Below are 20,559 nucleotides of genomic sequence, written 5' to 3' on the forward strand. Positions count from 1 at the left end.
GTGACAACATGAATGTGGTGATTCTTGGCCACACCCCAAAGCTCTGTTTTGTTTCTCCACACAGAAAGCAAATGAATGAGGAAATGGTGCGAGTGAGCAGTATTAAAACTGATCCACCTCTTGTCAATAGGGACAAGTGAACTTTAGAAGTCTGGATTAGTACAGGGAAATTAATGCAATTGAAATGATTCTCTCTATATATATAATCTGGATATATCAAAAACAAAAAAGACTCCTACCTTTTTTCTGCTGCTGCCACATTTATGGCGTCCATTATGTTTTTCACAGTATCTATTATCTGTTTAGCTCTGATAGTGTGCTGTTCAAACTTGGTTTTCACGGCTGACTGCGAGATACACTCCTGCGAGGGGCCCAAGCCACAACACATTACTGTAATTCCATACCAACACTTTCAGGAATTTCAATGTCAGAAAGCACTTGCTGCTATTATCAAACTTAAACCCAAAGGAAAATAAAGAAAAGAGCAAGTGTACAAAAATCAAAGAGACAGAACTGAAAATTCAAATGGCTCTATAGCAGCAAGACTGTATCTTCATATCTATCCACAGTAATGTGAATTGTTTTTGTAAATTAATAGCATAAAAGAAATACCATAAAAACAAAATCTGATGTACAACTATGAAGATGAATCTGTTATTTTCCTCAATGGTATAATCATGTCAAAAAATTTTCACACTATCTTTTAGCAGTTCTGAATGTTTAGCACTGATTTTTACAGCATTAAAGTTTGTAGTGGTTTTAATTGTCAGATTAACTTTTTTTTGAAAGTTTCAGGGTTTAACTGTTTTTACCCCAACAAGATTTTGCACAATTGCAAGCTTACATTGATAAGGGCATGCCTAACAGACAAATACACAATTTGGCCAAGCACGGGGGCATTCCAAAACAAGTAATAACTTGAAAATGCAACAGCTGGCAAGGGTTCTTTAAAATATTTTCCCATCCTGCAGAACAGTCATGTGTTAAATCTAATGGTACTGAAATGGTAGGCCAGAAAGGACCACTGTGGTTATGTAATTTAATCTCCTGCTCTACTCAGGACACTTAAGTTTCTGGTATTAAATTTCTGTCTGAACTTGTGTGAATTTTAGAAAAAAACTTGATCTTGATTTAAAAACTGGCAGTGATGGAGAATCCACCACAATCATGAGCAAGTGTCCCAATGGTTAACCACCCTCCATACTAAACAATTGTATCTTGATTTTCAGTTTGAATCCAATCTAGCTTCAACTTTCAGCCACTTCATATTATACTTCAATTTTTTGTTCTCTAAGTAGTTTCTTATAAACTGCAACAAGTCGCTCCATAGCAATCTCTGTGTTATACTACACAGATTAATAGACTGGAGGTCCTAACTAGAAGGCATGTTTTCCAGTCCTTAATCATTCTTGTATCTCTTATATGAACCCTCTCCAATTCAGCAACATTCTTGAATTGTCGACCCCAGAACTGGACACTGTATTCCAATGGTGGTCACTCTAGTGCCAAACACAGACTTAATGTCCCTGCTAAAGATGTTTAACTATTGACTATTTTACTAGTTGAGTAGCCTCGGTGTTTCAAAGGGGCAGCGCCACACAGCTGATCCCAGACACAGCTGTGCGGCACCGCCACTTTGAAGTAGTCCCTCCCCCCCCTCCTTTGCTGCCTCTATCTGAGAGGCAGCAAGGGGGGGGGGGGGCAGAAGAGGTGAATCAGCAAGTCGACTGACTGCTTATCGGATAGTTGACCAGTCCTTAACATCCTTAGTCCCTGCTCTTATTTGTTATTACCCTCTTTGTGTGTCTCCCAAACACCAGTGCACTCATGTTCAGCTTATTATCCATTATGACCTCCCCTTTTCAAAGTCACTGTTTCTCACAGGACATACCGTATATTCCGGCGTACAAGACGACCTCTGATGTTAAAAAACATCCCCCAAAAATCGGGGGTCGTCTTGTACGCCGGATGCCCCGCCGCCGGAGCCCCTCCGCGGCTTTGAAAGCCTCGGGGGAAGCCGGCGGCGGGGCATCCCAGGCGCGCATGGGCTGCCCCGCCGCCGGAGCCCCTCCGCGGCTTTGAAAGCCTCGGGGGAAGCCGGCGGGGGGGGCATCCCAGGCGCGCATGGGCTGCCCCCCCGCCGGAGCCCCTCCGCGGCTTTGAAAGCCTCGGGGGAAGCCGGCGGGGGGGCAGCCCATGCGCGCCTGGGATGCCCCCCCGCCGGCTTCCCCCGAGGCTTTCAAAGCCGCGGAGGGGCTCCGGCGGGGGGGCAGCCCATGCGCGCCTGGGATGCCCCGCCGCCGGCTTCCCCCGAGGCTTTCAAAGCCGCGGAGGGGCTCCGGCGGGAGGGGGGGGGGGCAGCCCAGGCGCTCCTGGCGGCTTTGCTCCCGGTGCCTCTGGTCTGCTGGGGACCATCTCCAGCAGACCAGGGACACCGGGAGCAAAGGAGGCGGAGGGGCGCTGGGGTATAAGATGAAACCCTATCTTTTAATTAAAAAGATAGGGGGTCGTCTTATACACCCAGTCGCCCTATACGCCGGAAAATACGGTAATCCCCACCATTCTACACATAAGGCCTACAGCCTTGCTCATAGATATTTGACTCTACATTTGGCTCTATTCAAAATAGATTTTACTGAAACTAAAAGAAGATACAGATAAACGAGTTTTGGCTAACTATATTTATGGCCATAACTAAGTAATACTTTGAAATTAAGCCATTTCATACGTGCAAACCCGCCACTTAATTAACTGGTTTTAATTTTCAGACTGAGCAAACACTATCAGTATCCTACTGAGAAATATTATAATTATAGTTAAAACATATAGTTTCCTTTTATTGGAAATAGCTAATAGAGGACATTTTTAAAAGGTACAAATGCAGTTAAGTGCTTCATTCCTATTGACTTTCAATAGTAGTTGGATGTTTAATTGCCATGTACGACTTTGAAAATGTTGCCTTTACCTACCCCTTAATAATAGTTTGTGACAAGATGTAAACAGAACACCAAATGAAAAGAAATCAGAATGGGTAAAAGGTTTTGTTCCTCGATGAAGCAGATCTAGAAATCAGCAACGAAAAGCCAGTGTTTCATAGTTATCAGCACATTGTTAGAGCTAGACAGACATGTAGGAAAGACAAGAATCTTTCTAATATTAGTAGGTAGTTGATAAAGGGATTATAGTCGTTCACTACACAATCAGAAAATCCACAGTTAAAGCACTAGGAAAAACACAAGTATTAATTATATGGCTGGAAAGACAAGAAAGAGGAATAAGTTTGCTTTTAAAGTTTATGAACAAATGCAGTTATCAAAAGTAAGATAAAAGCTGCAATATTTCACTAATATAATTCTGAACTGCACTTCAAATTTTCCTTGGTTATTTTGCCTTAAACAGCTCAATACATTTGACATACATAGCATCAGAGAGGCACTCTGCAATAAAGGCATTCATTAAGGATGTGACAGTGTTTGCATTATAAACTCCCTCTGCCCTACCTACTTCATGAAGCAGCATGGGAAACAGTGACCTAGAAGCGCATTTCCCACTGAGTGTTTTTTCAAACAGCTCAGTGAGTGCTGATGCTCTGTCATGTCAAAAATACAATTCCCAAGTAACCCATTATAAAAATCCCAGGAAGAAAAACTTTTCCACATTCTTCGAGAGAAAACACACAATTCCCAATCCTACCCCTGCCCCACCCCCCAAAAAAACCATTGAAGGCTACATGGATTAAAGACCATATCAACTAGTTTTTCCACTTATATATACACACACACACAAAAATGACAAATCTCTTGTGTGCGCACATATATCTGAGACAGTGTGCAACCTTACACTTAAAATACAGTTTTAAAGACAGCTTTGTAGCATAAGGCTAAAATACAGGTACTGTAATAAGACAGTAGTGCAAGAAGCCTACAGACCCAAACCTGTAAAACATTAGCTTAAACATTTAGCTTATTAATTTTTAGAATTGGTAAGTTGACCAACCGAGTCCCTAATCACAAGATGACATACAATAGAATTTTTGCAATAAACACTTCTGCTGAAATTCTTAACAAAATGCTAACAGAAAACTGCAAGTTGTCAGTGGATGCCCATTTGGGTATTTAGGGTAGAAATACTGAGGTTTAACCACAGGATTGCTCTGGTAACGGATTGGCAGGGCCATTCATTTTCTGTTTTTATTTAATTTTTTTCCATGTATTTATTGATGTTCATTAGTACAACCCAAAAAGGTGAAAAGTGGTGGGAAAAAAAACTATTAATTTTTCTGGGCAAGTATCATGGTTTATTTTGGTTGGACTGAAGGACAGGGGGAGAAAAAATGTTTAATAGATTAGTGCTTTGATAAATGGAATTCAATGTGGTTTACTGCAGAACTAAAACAGAACTTGAAACACAATGCCACCTGAGTTTAACAATATCTCTCTCATCCCTCTGCATAATTTTTCCATTTGAATCACCAGTTTACTGTTGTACATTAAGAACTATTAGCCTATATTTACATGTAATAATTGGGCCACATTATTTTCAGCATATATCCTCAGTTTCATCACTTTCTCCTGGTTTTAAAAATTTTGAATATTTCTTGAGTTCTGAAACTTATTCTGATACATATTTTTGTTTTTTTTTCTCCATGTTAGTGTCCGATCTTTGAACTGTTATTTGCCAACAGCTAGAAATGTGTACCTTGAGGACATGAAATTCATCAGTTGGTTTAGATGTATGCACACTTCAGAGCTTGCATGTGTGACTATCTTCTAGACTAATACATATCCTTACTTCAAAAGGTAGCTTTGCACAGAAACAAACTAAAGTATTACCATAATTCGTCTCTCACAATATATTATTTTTCCTAATAAAACAAATTAATTTGTATGTATTTAATGATAAAAATTAAGGTGAAAAATCAGGAGAAAAACACTTTGTAAAACCTAGGATTTTCAGTAAAAATCAGCTGAAATTGAAAACATAGGCACTTACATTTATGCTAGTAATCTTGAGAGAATAAATAAAGCTACCTATAGAATAAGGACACAATATTAGGGTGACGGAGTTACAGACAAAGGAGGACAAACAATTATGAACATTCAAAGAAGCCATCAGATCCTATAGTAGGGCTAAATACAGCCCCCGAACCAGTTGTCTCCATCCTTTTTAAACATATTTTTGAATTTAAGTCAATCCAAGATCTACATCAAACCAAAATACCCTTGCCCCACCTCCTCTTCTTTCCCAAGGCCCCATCCTGCTCACTCTGTGGGGGAGGGAAACACCCTGAGATCTCAGAATCAACCTCTTCAATCTCTGCCACCCTACATAACAAGCAGCAGGCTCCCAGGAAGCAACTCCAAGGCAGAGTGCAGGACAAGGACAGCAGTGGGGGAGGGGCAGTTGATGTGCCAGCACTTGACAGCTTCCCAGCCAAACCAGTCAGGATCTCCTGTCAGAGGGTCTGGTCTAGGAGAAGAAAGCAGCTTCATCAGAATGAACAACAGATAAAAGCTGGATCTGGGGTTAGGGAGTCGAGTGAGACAAGGAGCCTGGGAGATGGAAGAACTGAACTGGCTGAGTAAAGAAACTGGAACAAAGAGCCTGAGAATCAATGGGGACAGGATATGTGGGCAGAATGCCTGGAAGACAGGGGAAGAGATGTAAGCAGATGACAAACCATGGGAATGGGGGCATAAGGAGGAATGCCTGGGAGCTAATGAGTGACTGGGATTGAGAATTCAGAACAGGAGACTAGAACTGATTGGGCAAGGAGACTGGATGAAAAGACTTGAGGTGTGGAGACTGGGGTGACAACATGAGGAGAATAGGACGGAAACAAGGAAAAGCCATGTGGAAAAGACAGAAGGGATGATACAGAAAAGCCTGTTGTCACTAAAGAATGTAATTTTAAAAGCCTGGAATGGAACACAAGATTCTCATTTCATTATTTATCAAAAAATATCTATGAAACACAATGGCAAACTGTAACATTCCCATCTAGATTCTGGTCCACAGAGCGGATGATAATCTACTACTGCTAGGAGTTACTCGATCCCTTCGCTCACGTAGAAGAGGTTTGAGCAATGGATGTAAAAGATTACACTATAATGCTTAAATAATGCGGGCCTAAGATGGAATTTATTTTTTCCAGCATGCTTTTTTCAAAAGCAAAGAAAACTACTGGAGTTCAGTAGACTAGATAGCTATTGTCATATTGGAACCAGCAAATGGTCCATCTAATCTGGAAACCTGCTTCTGAAGAAAGCATCAACCTTAGATATGGATAGAGGTGAATGGATGTTTTTTTTCCCTGTGGGAGCAGCAAGTACACAAAAAATATTGCTACTGCTAATTGTTTCAGTGTTGCGTTGTAGGTAGGTGTTGCAATTCCAGTGCCCAGCTTTAAGGATGTGATTAAGTGTCCAATGCTGCAGTCACTAAATTATTTCTGATACAAACAGCAAGAAGTCTTACAATAACTATGTACAACCAAGAGCTCAAAACTTCATAGAGGTCAGTCACTAGATTCAGAACAACTTCCTTTCCATACACCACCCTACTTTAAATGGAAAAAGGTCTGCAGTCACAAGAGACTAAATCTGGAATGTTAAGCTTGAAGACAAAAATCAGAAAATAGGGAATAGTGGGCTCTAAAATATTGGAAGCTTAACTACTGTTTGCATGTTTTCCCAGGTAATATTTTGGTACCATAATTGATGAGTAACACCTATTGGTGTCTTTACACATTACTGTTTGTACTGGTGTTAACTTCTTGTATAAAACCAAAAAGAGCAGATTGAGGAAGAGTGACAAAAAATGGTACCTTTTCAAGCAAGTACATACTACTAAAGAGCAAAGATGACTGGGATCATCCCAAGGTAGCACATAAATCTGCACATAGAATAATAGTTTATGATAGGCAATGAAACGAAGCCAAGAAAGGAGCAAAATCATTTTAGCACCACAAAGCTCTGAAAACATCGTTTAAAAAGTCCATGATATTTACCTCAAATATCTGCTCAAAAGTCTGAAATTCCTGAAATCGTGTCTGAAATCCTTCAGCAAGTGCACCACCTGCAAAGATTAAGGTAGATGATAAAAGTTTACAGTAAGTTACTGTATTTTAAACTCCTGAACTAAACTCAGACATTTAATATACACATGCAGGAAAGCAGAGTTCAATAGATACCACTCTCTGGCATCCCTTGGGCCTTCTGCTTTCTAGCACTAAGAACTTCCTTGGCCGAAACAAAAAAAATGCGGTTCTGTGCTTCTGAGGGATCAACGACTTTGAGCTCGTCAACAAGGAAGGTCAGACAACGCTCCATGTGCTGCCTGCGCACCTGTAAATGAGATGGACAGAAAAGCAATGTAAAAAGCCAGTCAAACTAAAAATAAACATTTCTGAGAAAAAGAAATCAAAAACCTTAGAGCAATAAATAAATCCCACTGACCCCAAAGCTTTGAAGAGCCCTCAAATATAAGAAGCTATTTAGAGAGGCAGCAGTTGTTCCTAATTGAGCATTTTGAATTTCCCCACTTGCCAGCAAGAATTTGAGTACTCAGTCAAAAGCTGATGCACTCAGAGGTACTGAAATAATTGCTTTTGTATCCCAAACAGTAGGATATACTGCATGTAAGTTACACTTGAAAATGAAGGTTTAAAAAACAAAGCAAAAAAACCTTCAATCGCTACCTGCTTCAAATGTAATTACCAAATTAAAACATTAATTCAGTGTAAAATGCTTTAGCATTCTTGATCACATTCTCCATATTGTCTTGTTTTTTTTACAACTCTGAACACACTCCATTCTCCAATTTATTTTACACATTATAATGTGTTCGTTACCACAGTATCTAGACACACAAGCACACATTTACATGCTTGGCAATATTTCCTCCTCCAGTTTAAACAAGCCATTGTTTCTGCTATGGTTATCTGACATTTGTTATTACCAAAGATGAAAGAGCAACTCACATCTTCCATATATTCAGGCTCAGATGCAGAGGCATCCCAGCGATTATTCAGGATGAAAATGTTTGGCTTGGAAAGTCGTTCATTTACTTTGTGAAAAAAGTGTTTTTCCTAAGAATTGAAAAGAAAAAAAAAGAATAATGCCATCCTTTGAAGATAACAGATTCTGGATTAACAATGTGTAAGCTAAACTAAGAAAATAACAGTTGTAAAAAAAATACTTATGTTTTCCATTTTTTTAAATTTACCATTTTATATTAATCCAAAGATCATGAATTATATTTTGTTTAAATAAACTCTAAACCAAGAGTTTCACAGGCTATAAAGAGTGGCACTAATTCAAAAAAACAGACATAAGGTAAAAATACTTTATAATTTAAGAAAAGCAATGTCTCCCTTATTTGAACTGTACTTTTATTCTTGAACATCCAGCAGTATTTGGATGCTACATCCAGAATAACCATTCATTTCAAACTATACTCTCCAGTAAAATAATTTTAAATTAAAATTCAAGTAAGCAGTATTCTGTTCAGTGGGAAAGACCTGAACCACTGAAAAAGGGAGTAGAGACTCCTAAATAGCTACTGAATTTTCCATGGGAAACTGAATAATATGTGCACGTGCCTGCAAACATCTTGCAATCCCCTGCTACTAGGGATGTTAAAAAAAATCATGTAATGAGGATAACCATGTAATTGCTGCAAATCTAAGTGTTTACACGGTTACCCATGTTTAGCTTTATACTGCAGAGCCCAAAAGCGAAGCCTCCCCAGCAGCGAAAGCTCCTCCCCGGGAATGGGGCAGGAAGCCCAGGAAGAATGCTCCCGAGGAACTGGTTAACCATAACCAGGTAAGTATCACCCATTAAGGTTATCTATTAACATCCCTAAATATTTCTGAAGAACAGTGCTAAGAAAGTAAGACAGGATAAACCGATGACATGTATTAAGAGGGAAGTGTACCCCCTGTCTGGCACAAGAAATATACAGAAGAGCTGTACAGAGGTACCGATTTACTCCACCGATTGTTATCCCTTCTGTCCTTAAATATTACCACCTTGTATATCTTTCAGTTCTATGTAGAAAGTACTTTAATGCAGTCTGTTTCTTGGATAAATACTCTTATTGCTAGTCTTTTCATCAGAAGATCTTGAATCTCCTATAAAGCTGGGAAAGTATTACTGCCATTGGATAGATTGGAGAAATGGAAGCAGTAATGACTTTGCCTAAAGCAAATTTAGTAATAAAGCTGAGAACAGGATTCTGCTGCTTTAACGATTATACCACACTGTACCTTGACCCCTCCTTCCCAGTAATCATGGAAAATTCACCATACAAATTCTAGGAGGAAAGCAGAAGCTCCCACATATCAATGGACTGCAGGAAATGATCTTACTGGATATTCTTATGCATTTAAGCAAAGGCCTAACAATTTTAACTATGAGAATGTCCTACCGTATTCATGAGAGTTGATTCTGAATTAGCAACCAAAACAAAGACATCGGCATCTAAACAGAATTTGTCAATCCAGGTGTCTAGTTCTGTAGTGACATCTGTGCCAGGGCTGTTGGAGAAAGACATTTATGAACATCAAGAAAAATAAAATTGTTCCGTTTCTAAAAATGAAGAGTAGGACTGGATAGCTCTGGGGCTTGATAGTGGGATGTAAAGCACTGATGAAATGCAGCACAAGATGGTCATGACAGAAAGCAACTATCATCTGGCAGCTTATGTAAAACCAGTTGGTTGTGTCTACTCAGTTTATAAGGGAAAGACGTCCACATCATAAAAACCACCAGCACGAATGAAATACTGTTGGCAGTCTCAGCAGTAAAGCTAAGTGCTGAATGTGCTAGAAGCAACAATTATTCTTTCATCCTTATGAACCCTCAAAGAGCAAGCTGAAGTACTCTGATTAGAGAATATTGATACAGTCTTGTGAACAGAGTTGTCAAAAAGCTTTTTTTTTAATTAGTATTAACCTCAGTTACAAATTTTAAAAAGTCATCTATATAAATTGCAGAACATAAAACATCCTGTCACTAGCATTTCTAGTTCCTAAGAAATTGTACTCTGCCATGATTATGGAGATACATTTGGAAGATAGTCTCTCTCTGCAGTTAAGATTGAAAGCAGCCATTGTAAATTTAATTTTTACTACCACATTCCAGTCAAAATTAAGCCCATCTGCTTGAAATTACAGAGGTATTATCTCAATGGTAGGGCTGTATTTATCTTGTAAGTGTAAAACTAAGTAAAACATTGTATTTGATGGAGGAAAATTAAAAAGTAGGTCAATCTTATTTTCTGAACATTTTCTGAGCATTGCTTTTTGGTTTATCAGAATTACTAACGATACTGGCCAAGAGAAATGGAAAGTTTCTCATTTACTGTAAAGTAATTATTTATAAGCACTTAACCTGTGATACTGCAGATCCCGCAATATTAGACTTCCACTACAGTTTTTATAATGGAAGTCCCTGCTCCAAGCCTTGTGGAAAACTGCAGAATAGTAATAATGGACTTGACCACCACAAATAAGGTCCAATATTACTTTTACCTGATTTTCCATGGCTTGTCTGCAATTCAACTGAAATTTTTAGACAATCATCCTGCGATTCAAGTAGGACCTTCATTATTTAATTATTAGAAGCAGCTTTTGCACACAGAAAGGGGCTCTGCAGAGGCTTTAACTTGACCTGATACAAATGATCCAGGGAGGGATGAGGAATTGTATGTATGTGTAGGATTCAGTATTGAGCAGTCTACAAACTCCGCCAGCATGGCTTGCAAGTAAAGCTGGTAAAAATCTCCCATATTTAATTATTTTTTAAAATTCCTTTAAAATTGATAACTAATTTTTTTAAAAAAAATCTTCTCTGTATAAAAATATATCACATTTTTCAAAAAGTTATGGAGCTGGTGAAAACTTCTAAAGTTTCAACAATAAAAATCTTAATACTTCAGATTTCAATGAAAAAGGGGACCTGTTTTATGCCAAATATCTTCCCACCTTTTCAACCAGCTTCACTTCCAAGTGTGGAATCTCTTTGTAGCTTGCAAATGTCACAGTGTCTTGTGTACAAGTATTCCTTCTCCTCCAGAAGGCAAACGAAACTAAAAAATTCCCAGGCCATTAAACACAAGTTAAGTGAGAGTCAATTTCTAGCCTTATCTTAAAAAGGAAGAATACATAATGTACAGTTCTATGGTACAAAATAACTGGAAAAAACATTGTGAAGTCTTACTTGTTTTCTGCCAATAATTATTTCTAGTTACAATTTGCTTCCCCCTCCTCATACAAATAGAAGCTTTGCAAATACAAACAGGAATCTGAAAAACAACCTAAGTTCTTACTTTCTCACTAGCAACATGGATTTTGATAGGCTACCCATAACTTAAATTACCACTGTGCAACCCTAATGTCTTCAGATTGTATCCTCAAAGACCACTGTGTATTCCCAGTGTGTTCAGTGGGGTTACAGAGGCATTAGTGAATTGCAACTTAATTGCAATTCCGTTCCTTGGATGTGCAAGAAAAACAGAAGCCACTCTTGACATCAGGGTTGGCTTTGTATTGCTTACAGGTAGACAGATCCGACATTCGAGGAAGAAAATAATGCTCCCACTGATTTCAAGGATACAAGATCAGAGGCACTATAAGTAGTAGTAGACTTTTTAACATGGTAGTGAGCAATGTGTACTGTGAATACACTCAAGCCTGGCCTGTACTAAAAAGTTAGGTCAACCCATCTCTACATCACAAGGGAACGGAGTGTGAAAAATCCACATCTAAGCAATATAGTTAAGATTACCTAATCTCCAGTGTAGACACTGTTAGGTTAGGTTAATAAAATAATTTTTCCATTGACCTATCCACCAACTCGAAGAAAGTGGATTACCTACACCAATGCGAGAACCTTCTGCCACAGCAGCTATGTTGCTGTAGCATTTCAAGTAGAGACAAGTTGTCAGCTACTGAGCAATAAGGTGCCTCTTTTACAAAAAGATTCATAAGACCAAAACCACAGGGTAGTTTCTATATATTACTTAAGAGCTGAAAAAAAAGCCATGCAGCTTATATGCAGAGGAATCTTTACATATTCAACATGTTTGTAGAAAATCAGAGCAATGCAGTCAAGAATTATTTTATTCTGCAAATAAACTACATAATATGAGTTTAACAGTTCCATAACCATAAGCTGGGACTTCTAAAAGCCTCTGTACTAGATATTTCTAGAAGGCCATCATCACCTTATCAAAAATGTTTTCCATCAAAAGCCCAGATTGTCTACATTTTACATTGTAACATAAGGAATTCACAGAATGATCAGGCTCCAGAAGAACAGGGAAGGAGGTACAGTTGATAGAATGACCTTAAGTTCATTACCACATTAGTCTGTTTTTAAAGTCTAAACTTAACTCAGCCAACTGGTAAGAGCCCGTCTGAGCACAATGATGGAACACTTGTTCCAACTGTGACTTGGCCAAAATACCTACAGTGTTTTTATGAGGACAGACTGAAGTGTCTACATCAAGGAACAAATTATAAAACACTTAAAATTGTTAACTTATTTATGACATGTCTAAAACCCACAACATTTAATTAACAATACATTTAAATTAGGTTTTAGTAACACAATGAGCGTGGGTCAGGTAATAAAATAAAATAACTCTTATACCTGTCCACCAATACCAAGTCATCTCTCAGGAGAGCACACTTTGCTTTGGGCCAAAAGACATGGACAAGGCAGCCAGCTTCCAAGTCTTTATCCATATGAAGTGCGTGGGCAAGTTGATTAACAGTCTGTGAAGCATCAGAAAAAGAAAGACACTTATATCTGCAATGTAAGAGCCTTAAAACAAAGTTACAGACATGAATTTTTTGAATAGGTCACTAATTCAAGGTTTCAACTTGCAGATTAAAATTTATTATGAATCACTTTTTTCAAATGCCTTCTTTCCATCCAGGGCCCTTCACATCGCTTAGGCTAGGTCTACACTGCAAATTACATATCTTTTTCTGATTTACTTTTGAAAGAAACTCTTTCAAAATTTGGAGCATCTACGTAGCGCCAAATGTCAAAAGAAAGTGCTTTTTCTACACATTCCTTATTCCTCGTAGAATGAGGTTTACAGGGTAAGTGAAAGAGCACGTCCGCTTTTTCGAAATTTTTTTCAAAAAAGTGGACGTGTTCCTTGGACAGGGCATTGCTTTTCTGGGATACTTCTGGTATCCTGAAAAAGCAATGCAGTCCAGACATAGCCTTAGTGTCTGAATAGTCATTTTTCTGCACTGAAAAAAAAAGACAGGACTCTCTCTGAAGTGGTGGTATTCCTTATATTGCTGGAGGGTTGCATTTAAATCTTCAAATACTAGGAGGTCAGAAGGCTACCTTTCACTGTAGCCAAACAGTAATTATTTTAAATACACGTCATGGATTAAAATGGGCATTTATGGACCTTGTGACAATCAAGACAGACATTTAAAAAAGACAAACAATAGTTGGTAAATAACTGAAGCATGGGAAACGAAAGCGAAGTTACTCACCTCCGGTGCAGTAACTGTCCTTCTTCAAGGTGGTGTCCCCGCGGGTGCTCCACTATGGATGCGGGGCTTGCCCTGGCGCCACAGATGGAAGCTTGTGATGAGCAGTGTTCGGCCGGACAGCGCATGTGCCGAGGGCTCGCGGCATTTGCACTCTTTTCTGTCTCGTACAGTCCGGCCCCCCGCCAGTTCCTCGAGACCGCCTCGGAGTCTGTAAGAGGTAAGAGATAAGAGCAGAGAGAGAGAGAGAGAGAGAGAGAGAGAGAGAGGACTCCGAAGCGGGGAGGAGGGCAGGTAGTGGAGCACCCGCGGGGATACCACCTCAAAGAACGACAGTTACCACACTGGAGGTGAGGAACTTTGCTTTCTTCTTTGGGGATGTCCCAGCGGGTGCTCCACAGCAGTGGTCGCCAGAATGGAAGGAGGGCAAAGGAGTCCCTATTTATCCGCTGTGGAGAGCGCCACAGTCACGACTGCCCCATCTGAGCAGGAGCCTAAAGAAATAGAATAGTGTTTGGCGAAGGTCTCATGTGAGGACCAGGTTGCCATCTTGCAGATATCCTTAAGGGATAACTCCTTTATGGAATGCTGTAGATGTGGCCATGGCCTTAGTGGAGTGGGCATGTGGTTGGGATGGGAGAGGTAAGCTTTTCGCTGCGTAAGATTGCGGTATGCATGAGGTTACGAGATTGGAAATCCTCTGGGAAGATAGGCGTTGACCCTTCAATCTCTGTGCCAAGGAGACGAATAAAGTGGTCCGTATGCCTGAAAGGTTTAGTGCGATCTATGTAGAATGCTAAGGCCCTCCAGGTGTCCAAGGAGTGTAGAGCTGCTTCTCGTGGTGAGGCATGGGGCTTCGGGGAAAAAGGTTGGCAGGATCACTGGTTTCCATGGTTGACATGGAAATGGGAGATGATTTTGGGTATGAATCTTGGGTGTAGTCTCAAGACTATTCCATCTTTACGAGAAATTGTATATGGTGGCATGGCCATCATGGCAGAAAGCTCGCTCACTCTGCGTGCTGATGTTATAGCAAGCAGGAAGACTGTTTTCAAAGCGAGGAAATGCAAGGAGACAGTCGCCAGAGGCTCGAAAGGCGGCCTCATTAGGGCGTCAAGGACTACATCCAGGCTCCACACCAATGGGACTGGGTCATGCGGTGGGGCCGTGTTGGTAAGGCCCTTGAGAAATCTCTTAGTAGTAGGACGGGCGAAGACAGAAACACCATCTATCGGTGATGTGAATGCTGATATTGCTGCGAGGTGTACCCTGATGGAGGCTAATGCGAGGCCTTTGGCCTTCAGGTGCAACGTGTAGTCCAGTATGGAGGGGATCGGACGTGTCGGTTCGAGGTACACCAGGAGGAGAATCTGCGCCACTTGTGAAGGTAAGTTTTTCTCGTGGTTTGTCTACTGTGTACTAGGACATGTTGGACTGGAACCGAGCAGAGGGATTCAAATGGAGTCAGCCAGTTAGGAACCATGCTGTTAGGTTCAGGGTTTGAATCTGGGGGTGTTTCAGGCATCCTCGGTCTTGTGTGAGGAGATTGTGGAGAGGTGGATCGGTGTCCACCCGGATAGACGGTGGAGGAAGGGAAACCAGTGCTGGCGAGGCAAGTCCGGGGCTATGAGGATTAACGTTGCCCAGTCCACCTTCAGCATCTGGAGGACTTTGGGGATCAGAGGTATGGGGGGGGGGGGGGAATGCATAGAGGAGGGGTCCGTGCCAAGTCATAAGGAAGGCATCCCCCAGGGATGCGCGGCCTAGGCCCGGCCTGGTGCAGTACTTGTGGCATTTTGTATTGGCGGGAGTTGCAAAGAGGTCCACTCGGGGAGTACCCCAACGTTGGAAGATCTCGCATAGGACGCCATTGTGCATTTCCCATTCGTGCTTCACATGGAAGTATCTGCTCAAGAACTGTGCCATCACGTTTGTGGTGCCATGTAAGTAGGATGCCGTAGGTGTTATTCCGTGGCGAATGCACCAGTTCCAAAAGCAGATGGCTTCTGTGCATAGGGAATAAGAGTGAGCGCCGCCCTGGCGATTCACGTACTACAAGGCTGTGATGTTGTCTGAGTATTCTCACCGTGGTGTTTTGAATGTAGATGAGGAAGGATTTGCACACGTTGAAAATGGCGCGTAGCTCTAGAAGGTTTATGTGTAGGCATGCTTCTTGTGGGGACCATTGGCCTTGGACTGAGAGGGAGCCCATGTGAGCCCCCCAGCCTAATAGGGAGGCATCCATTGTGATTTGGTGGAGTGGCTCCTGCCAACGGAAAGGTATACCTGACAGCAGGTTTCTGTGGCTGGTCTACCATAGGAGTGATTGGAAAACACCAGGTGGCTGCGTTACCGGCTTGTGGAGATCGTATCTGGTGTGGTCGTATACAATAGTCAGCGATTACTGAAGGGCGCGCAGATGTAGTCTGGCGTATTTCACCACATATGTTGCGGCAGTCATATGGCCCATCAGTCTGAGGCATGTGACAAGTGGAATGGTAGGGCTGATGGTGATGGTATGAATGAGGTCGTGGATGGCTTGAAACCTCTGTAAGAGTAGGAACGCTATGCCGGCAAGTGAGTCCACGTGGGCCCCAATGAACTGGATGTTCTGAGTGGGGTGCAAAACGGACTTTTGCTCATTGCAGAGGAGTCCAAGCGATTGAAAGACTTGCCTCGTGAGGTGAAAACACTCTGGGGGCTGACGATAGCCCAAAGGGGAGGACCTTGTATTGGAAGTGGTCCTTTGCCACGACGAAGCGTAAGAACCTCCTGTGAGCTGGATAGATAGGGACGTGGAAATAGATATCCTGGAGGTCGAGGGCGGCAAACCAGTCCTGTGGATCTAACGCTGGGATGGCGGCAGCTAAAGTCGTCATTTTGAATTGCTGTTTCTTGAGATATTTGTTCAAACAGCGGAGATCTAGGATGGGGCGCCAACCTTTGGACCTCTTCTGGGTGAGGAAAGAATGTGAGTAAAAGCCCCTGTTCCTGAAATCCTTTGAGACTGGCTCTATGGCACCTAGAGAGAAAAGGCAGTCGACTTCTACTCGGAGGACCTCGTGAGAGGGGTCCCTGAAGAGGGACGAGGTGGGAGGGGTGATTAGTGAGATGGCTATGAAATGGATAGGGTAGCCAGATTGAACAAATCTCGAGGCCCCAACTGTCCGTAGTGATTTTTGCCCATTGATATAGAAAGGGCCTCAACTGGTGGTGAAAGAGCTGGGTCATACGATTCATGGTGCTGCCTGTGACTGTCTGCTCGCCCCCAACCAACGCATCAAACCTGTTGCTTGTTGTTGGGAGGCATGTTCATCCTACAGTTTGGGTTTTAGTGTCGCTGAGGCCTCTGGCAAGAGCGTTGGTTGTCAAAGGGCCTCTGCTGCTGCTGCCACTGATGTAGGAGTAGTCATATCTGCGCTGGTATGGTGAGTACCAGCATCTCTTAAAGGGGGGAGTGTACATCCCCAGAGCTTGCAAGGTTGTTTGGGAGTCTTTAGAGGAGTGTAAGATTGAGTCTGTGGTCTCTGCAAAGAGCTTATCCTTGTCAAAGGGTAAGTCCTTGACTTTGCCCTGAAGTTCCTTCGGAACTCCCACTGCTTGAAGGAAAGAAGCTCTGCGCATAACGATGGCAATGGCAGTGGCAGTAGAGTGAGCAGCGGTGTCAGTGACGTCCATGGCTATTTGGAGGGACGTTCCCACTGATGTGTAGCCCTCTTGAATTACTGACCTCAGGATCGATTTCTTTGAATCAGGGAGATGATCCATGAGGGGGGTGAGGCATGAAAAGGTGTCAAATGTGTGGTTGGAGAGATGTGCCGAGTAATTGGCGATTCTGAGGAGTAGCATACCTGAAGTGTAGACCTTCCTGCCCAGGCGGTCAAGTCTCTTTACGTCCTTATCTGAGCCCTGTTATTTGAGGTGTGGGGCTCTAGCCCTCTGTTGAGCTGCGTCGACTACTAGCGAGTTAGATTGTGGATGGGCAAAGAGGAATTCCATGCCCTTCGGTGGTACGAAATATTTACTGTCGGCCCGTTTGTTTGTTGGAAGTGCCGACGCTGGGGCATGCCACACGTCATCAGCCAGTTCCAGGATGCATTCGTCAGGAGGACTGGCCAGGCATGACCTATGCTACAGTTGGAGATTCCTGAAAAGCTTGTGTTGCTTGTCCTTGAGTTCCAGCAGCGGGATCTCTTTTGTGATAGCTACTCACTTAAAACAACTCTTGGAACTGATGGAGGTCATCTGGTGGAGAGCTGTTGCCCAGTGTGATTGCCTCCTCTGGTGGGGACGAGTCTGGGATGGAAGTCTCCGGTAGGTGGTCCCCGAAGGCGATGTGATCCATCTCTGATGGAGGATGAGGTGGTGATGCTGAATGGTGCGGAGGGGTAAGGAGAGCCAGAGTTGGAGAGCGTCTGCATGATAGCTAATCGTAGGCAGAACGTGATCGATAAGAGTAGCCACTGTGGGAGTCTCGAGAGTGGCGGTTGCCGCAATGATATTTTTCATGTCATGGTGAGCGGTTGTCGTGATAGTTGGAACAGGCATAATATCGGTAACGGTAGGGAGAGCAGGGCGAACAGAAGTGGATGTCTGATGCCCTGGAAGAAGCAGGAGACGCAGAGAGCTGCCTGTAGTGGTGTCTGCGATGGGAAGGTGCAGCAGCCAGGAATGGTGAAGGCAGCCTGGAGGAGGCATGGGGGGATCCATGGCAGAGCGTATAGCGGCGCGGAGAACGAGACACAGGGAGAGGCAAGGACAGTGCCGACAAAAGGAGGCGGGAGCGAAAGCAGCTCCGGCACAGGGAGATCAAAGGAGCAGGACTCAGCGCTCCTGATCTGGCAGCGTACGCTGAAGAGCTAGCAGGCGCTCTGTTGATCGGTGCCGGCGGCTCAGGGGCAGCAGCAACTGGCGCCGTGCTGGTAGTGAGGCAGATCGGCGCCGTGTAGTCCGGCACCGCACGATGGCTTGGGAGCAGTGTGGGTGCCAGTGCCATGATGGTCAGTTCCGGGTCAGTTCTCGGAGCCGGCAGGGCACTGTGCAACCGAGGTAGAGGAAGGGGCTGAGGCAATGCTGCCTGGGGAGCCGGAGTATGAGAAGGCTCCCACGGGCGCTTTGGCTTTGGAGCCGCTGAGGCAGGGGGACGTGGCTTCACAGTGCCAGAGGTCCCAGGTCTGTCAGGCTGACTTTCCCTGCCATTTAAGGCAGCTGGTAGGGATCTTGTCAGGGAGACCCTACGCTTCTTCTGAAGCTCTATAGTCGGGGAGGAAGCCCGGCGCTTGAGGGGCTGCTGGTCAGAATCAGTTTGTTGCGGCTGCAGAGCTTTATCGAAGAGAAGCATTTGCAGACACCTCGCTCTCTTTCCTAGCCCTGGAGGTGAGTCTGGTGCGGTGGGTACACGAGATTCCCCCAGACAATGGATGCATTCCGAGTGGCTATCAGAGGCTGGTATTGCCTCCTGGCAAGAGCTGCATTTTTTGAAACCAGCAGTTGACATTTTGGCGGTTGCCATGAGGCAGTTGTTATTTGCAGCCGAGTTTTATCTCTGAGTAAATGGTAACGTGGTGATAATGTCTCTGTTCTGTTGTCTTTATCTGTTGTTTTTTTTTTTCTTTCTTTCTTTTTCTTCAGGGAACGCAACTAGATACAAGAAGCGAAAGGGAGAACAGCTGAGAGGCGGGAGGTAAGCATAGTAAGCGGTTTCTATTCTTACTCCCGTTCAATTCTTCTTGGTTTTTTTTTTCTTCCAAGAAAAAAGGAGAAAAAAAGAAGGGAAAACGAAGTAAGGGTGTATGTACAAGGAGGGAACTAGAAATAATCTAGTTCAGCGCGCTAAATGAAGAGCACGGTTCCAAGCATCTGCATCCTGACGCAGTGAAGAGGAACTGGCGGGGGGGGAGGGGGGAGGAGGGGAGACCACACGAAACAGAAAAGAGCACGAAAGCCGCAAGCCCACAGCACATGCGCGGTCCGGCCGAACACTGCTCATCACAAGCTTCCGTCTGCGGCGCTGGGGCAAGCCCAGCACCCATAGTGGAGCACCCACAGGGACATCCCCGAAGAAGCATGTAAGGTTACAATTAGCTCTCCTTCCTGCTTCAACAGGGCTTATCAAATCAAGATGAGTGTTAAATTCAGAAAAACAAGCTTCTTAATGTTTTAATTTTTGGAAGAAAGTAGTCCATGTGTACTTTTCAAATGTGAACCTTCCAGAGTGTTGAAGTCCTACATACACAAAACATTTGATAGAATAAGGTACAAATGAGCCATTTACATGCAAGACCTAAGAAAATGCTATGGCCTTTTAGTTTTATTTAGTTATTTCAGTGCTGAAAGAATGGCTTTGAAATACTAAAATAAATTTGGCTTATGTTCCCCATACTCAAAAATGTTGTTAAATATTGCACCTAGCAAAATGGTCTGTTAATACTAGGTTTCCAAGCAGCTGCCTCTTAACCATTGAAAAACTATACCTTGACACTCTTTTTTTCATCTGATCCTTCAGTCATGAGATATGCCTTATCACCATCTGTTCCTTCTACACTGAGAAAGCAATTCGTTGTGTGGCCAATCCCACTAGGAAGGACCTTATCCCACAGCATTGCATTAATGACAGAACTCTTTCCACTGCTTGTTCTAGAGAGAGAGAATATAAAAGTATTTACATAAAGCAAGGCATACAGAAAATCAACTTCTGCTTTAGACTGCATCCTTCCTACTTAACTAAGACCAGATTCTTCATGTTGTTCCCGCTGGCATATCTGTGTGTCCATACACAAAGGACAGTTTGCAAGAGTAGAGCCTGGTTAGGTCTAGGGTTGCCAGGTTTTAAACCAGATCGCCCTGTTGAAAAGGGACCCTGGCGGCTCCAGTTGGCACCACCGACAGGGCTGTTAAAAGTCCTGTCAGTGGCACGCTGGAGGCCTGGGTTTAAGGCCCATAAGCTCAGGGATGGCCAGGAAGGCTCCACACACTTATTTTCCCCCCTGACAAAAGTCCCATTGTAGATACAGTTATATCAAAATAAACATGCT

At 42.9% G+C, this 20,559-nt stretch overlaps 1 protein-coding gene across 4 annotated transcripts in view; it reads right to left on the reverse strand.

Annotated features, from left to right (window-relative positions):
- The window catches only part of MFN1 (mitofusin 1), a 61,013-nt gene that overhangs the window by 28,517 nt on the left and 11,937 nt on the right, over positions 1–20,559 (reverse strand). For all 4 annotated transcript variants that reach the window (XM_075938022.2, XM_089780743.1, XM_075938019.2 and 1 more), the window contains exons 4-10: positions 19,999–20,161; positions 12,660–12,784; positions 9,433–9,541; positions 7,982–8,089; positions 7,193–7,346; positions 7,010–7,077; positions 240–361 (exon numbers count right to left, since the gene is read on the reverse strand). In XM_075938022.2, the coding sequence (XP_075794137.1) occupies positions 240–361; positions 7,010–7,077; positions 7,193–7,346; positions 7,982–8,089; positions 9,433–9,541; positions 12,660–12,784; positions 19,999–20,161 (849 nt within the window). The remainder of the gene's footprint in view (positions 1–239; positions 362–7,009; positions 7,078–7,192; positions 7,347–7,981; positions 8,090–9,432; positions 9,542–12,659; positions 12,785–19,998; positions 20,162–20,559) is intronic.

Source organism: Pelodiscus sinensis, chromosome 10 (assembly GCF_052426305.1).
Source record: "Pelodiscus sinensis isolate ZL-2025 chromosome 10, ASM5242630v1, whole genome shotgun sequence".
NCBI classification, from domain to species: domain Eukaryota; kingdom Metazoa; phylum Chordata; order Testudines; family Trionychidae; genus Pelodiscus; species Pelodiscus sinensis.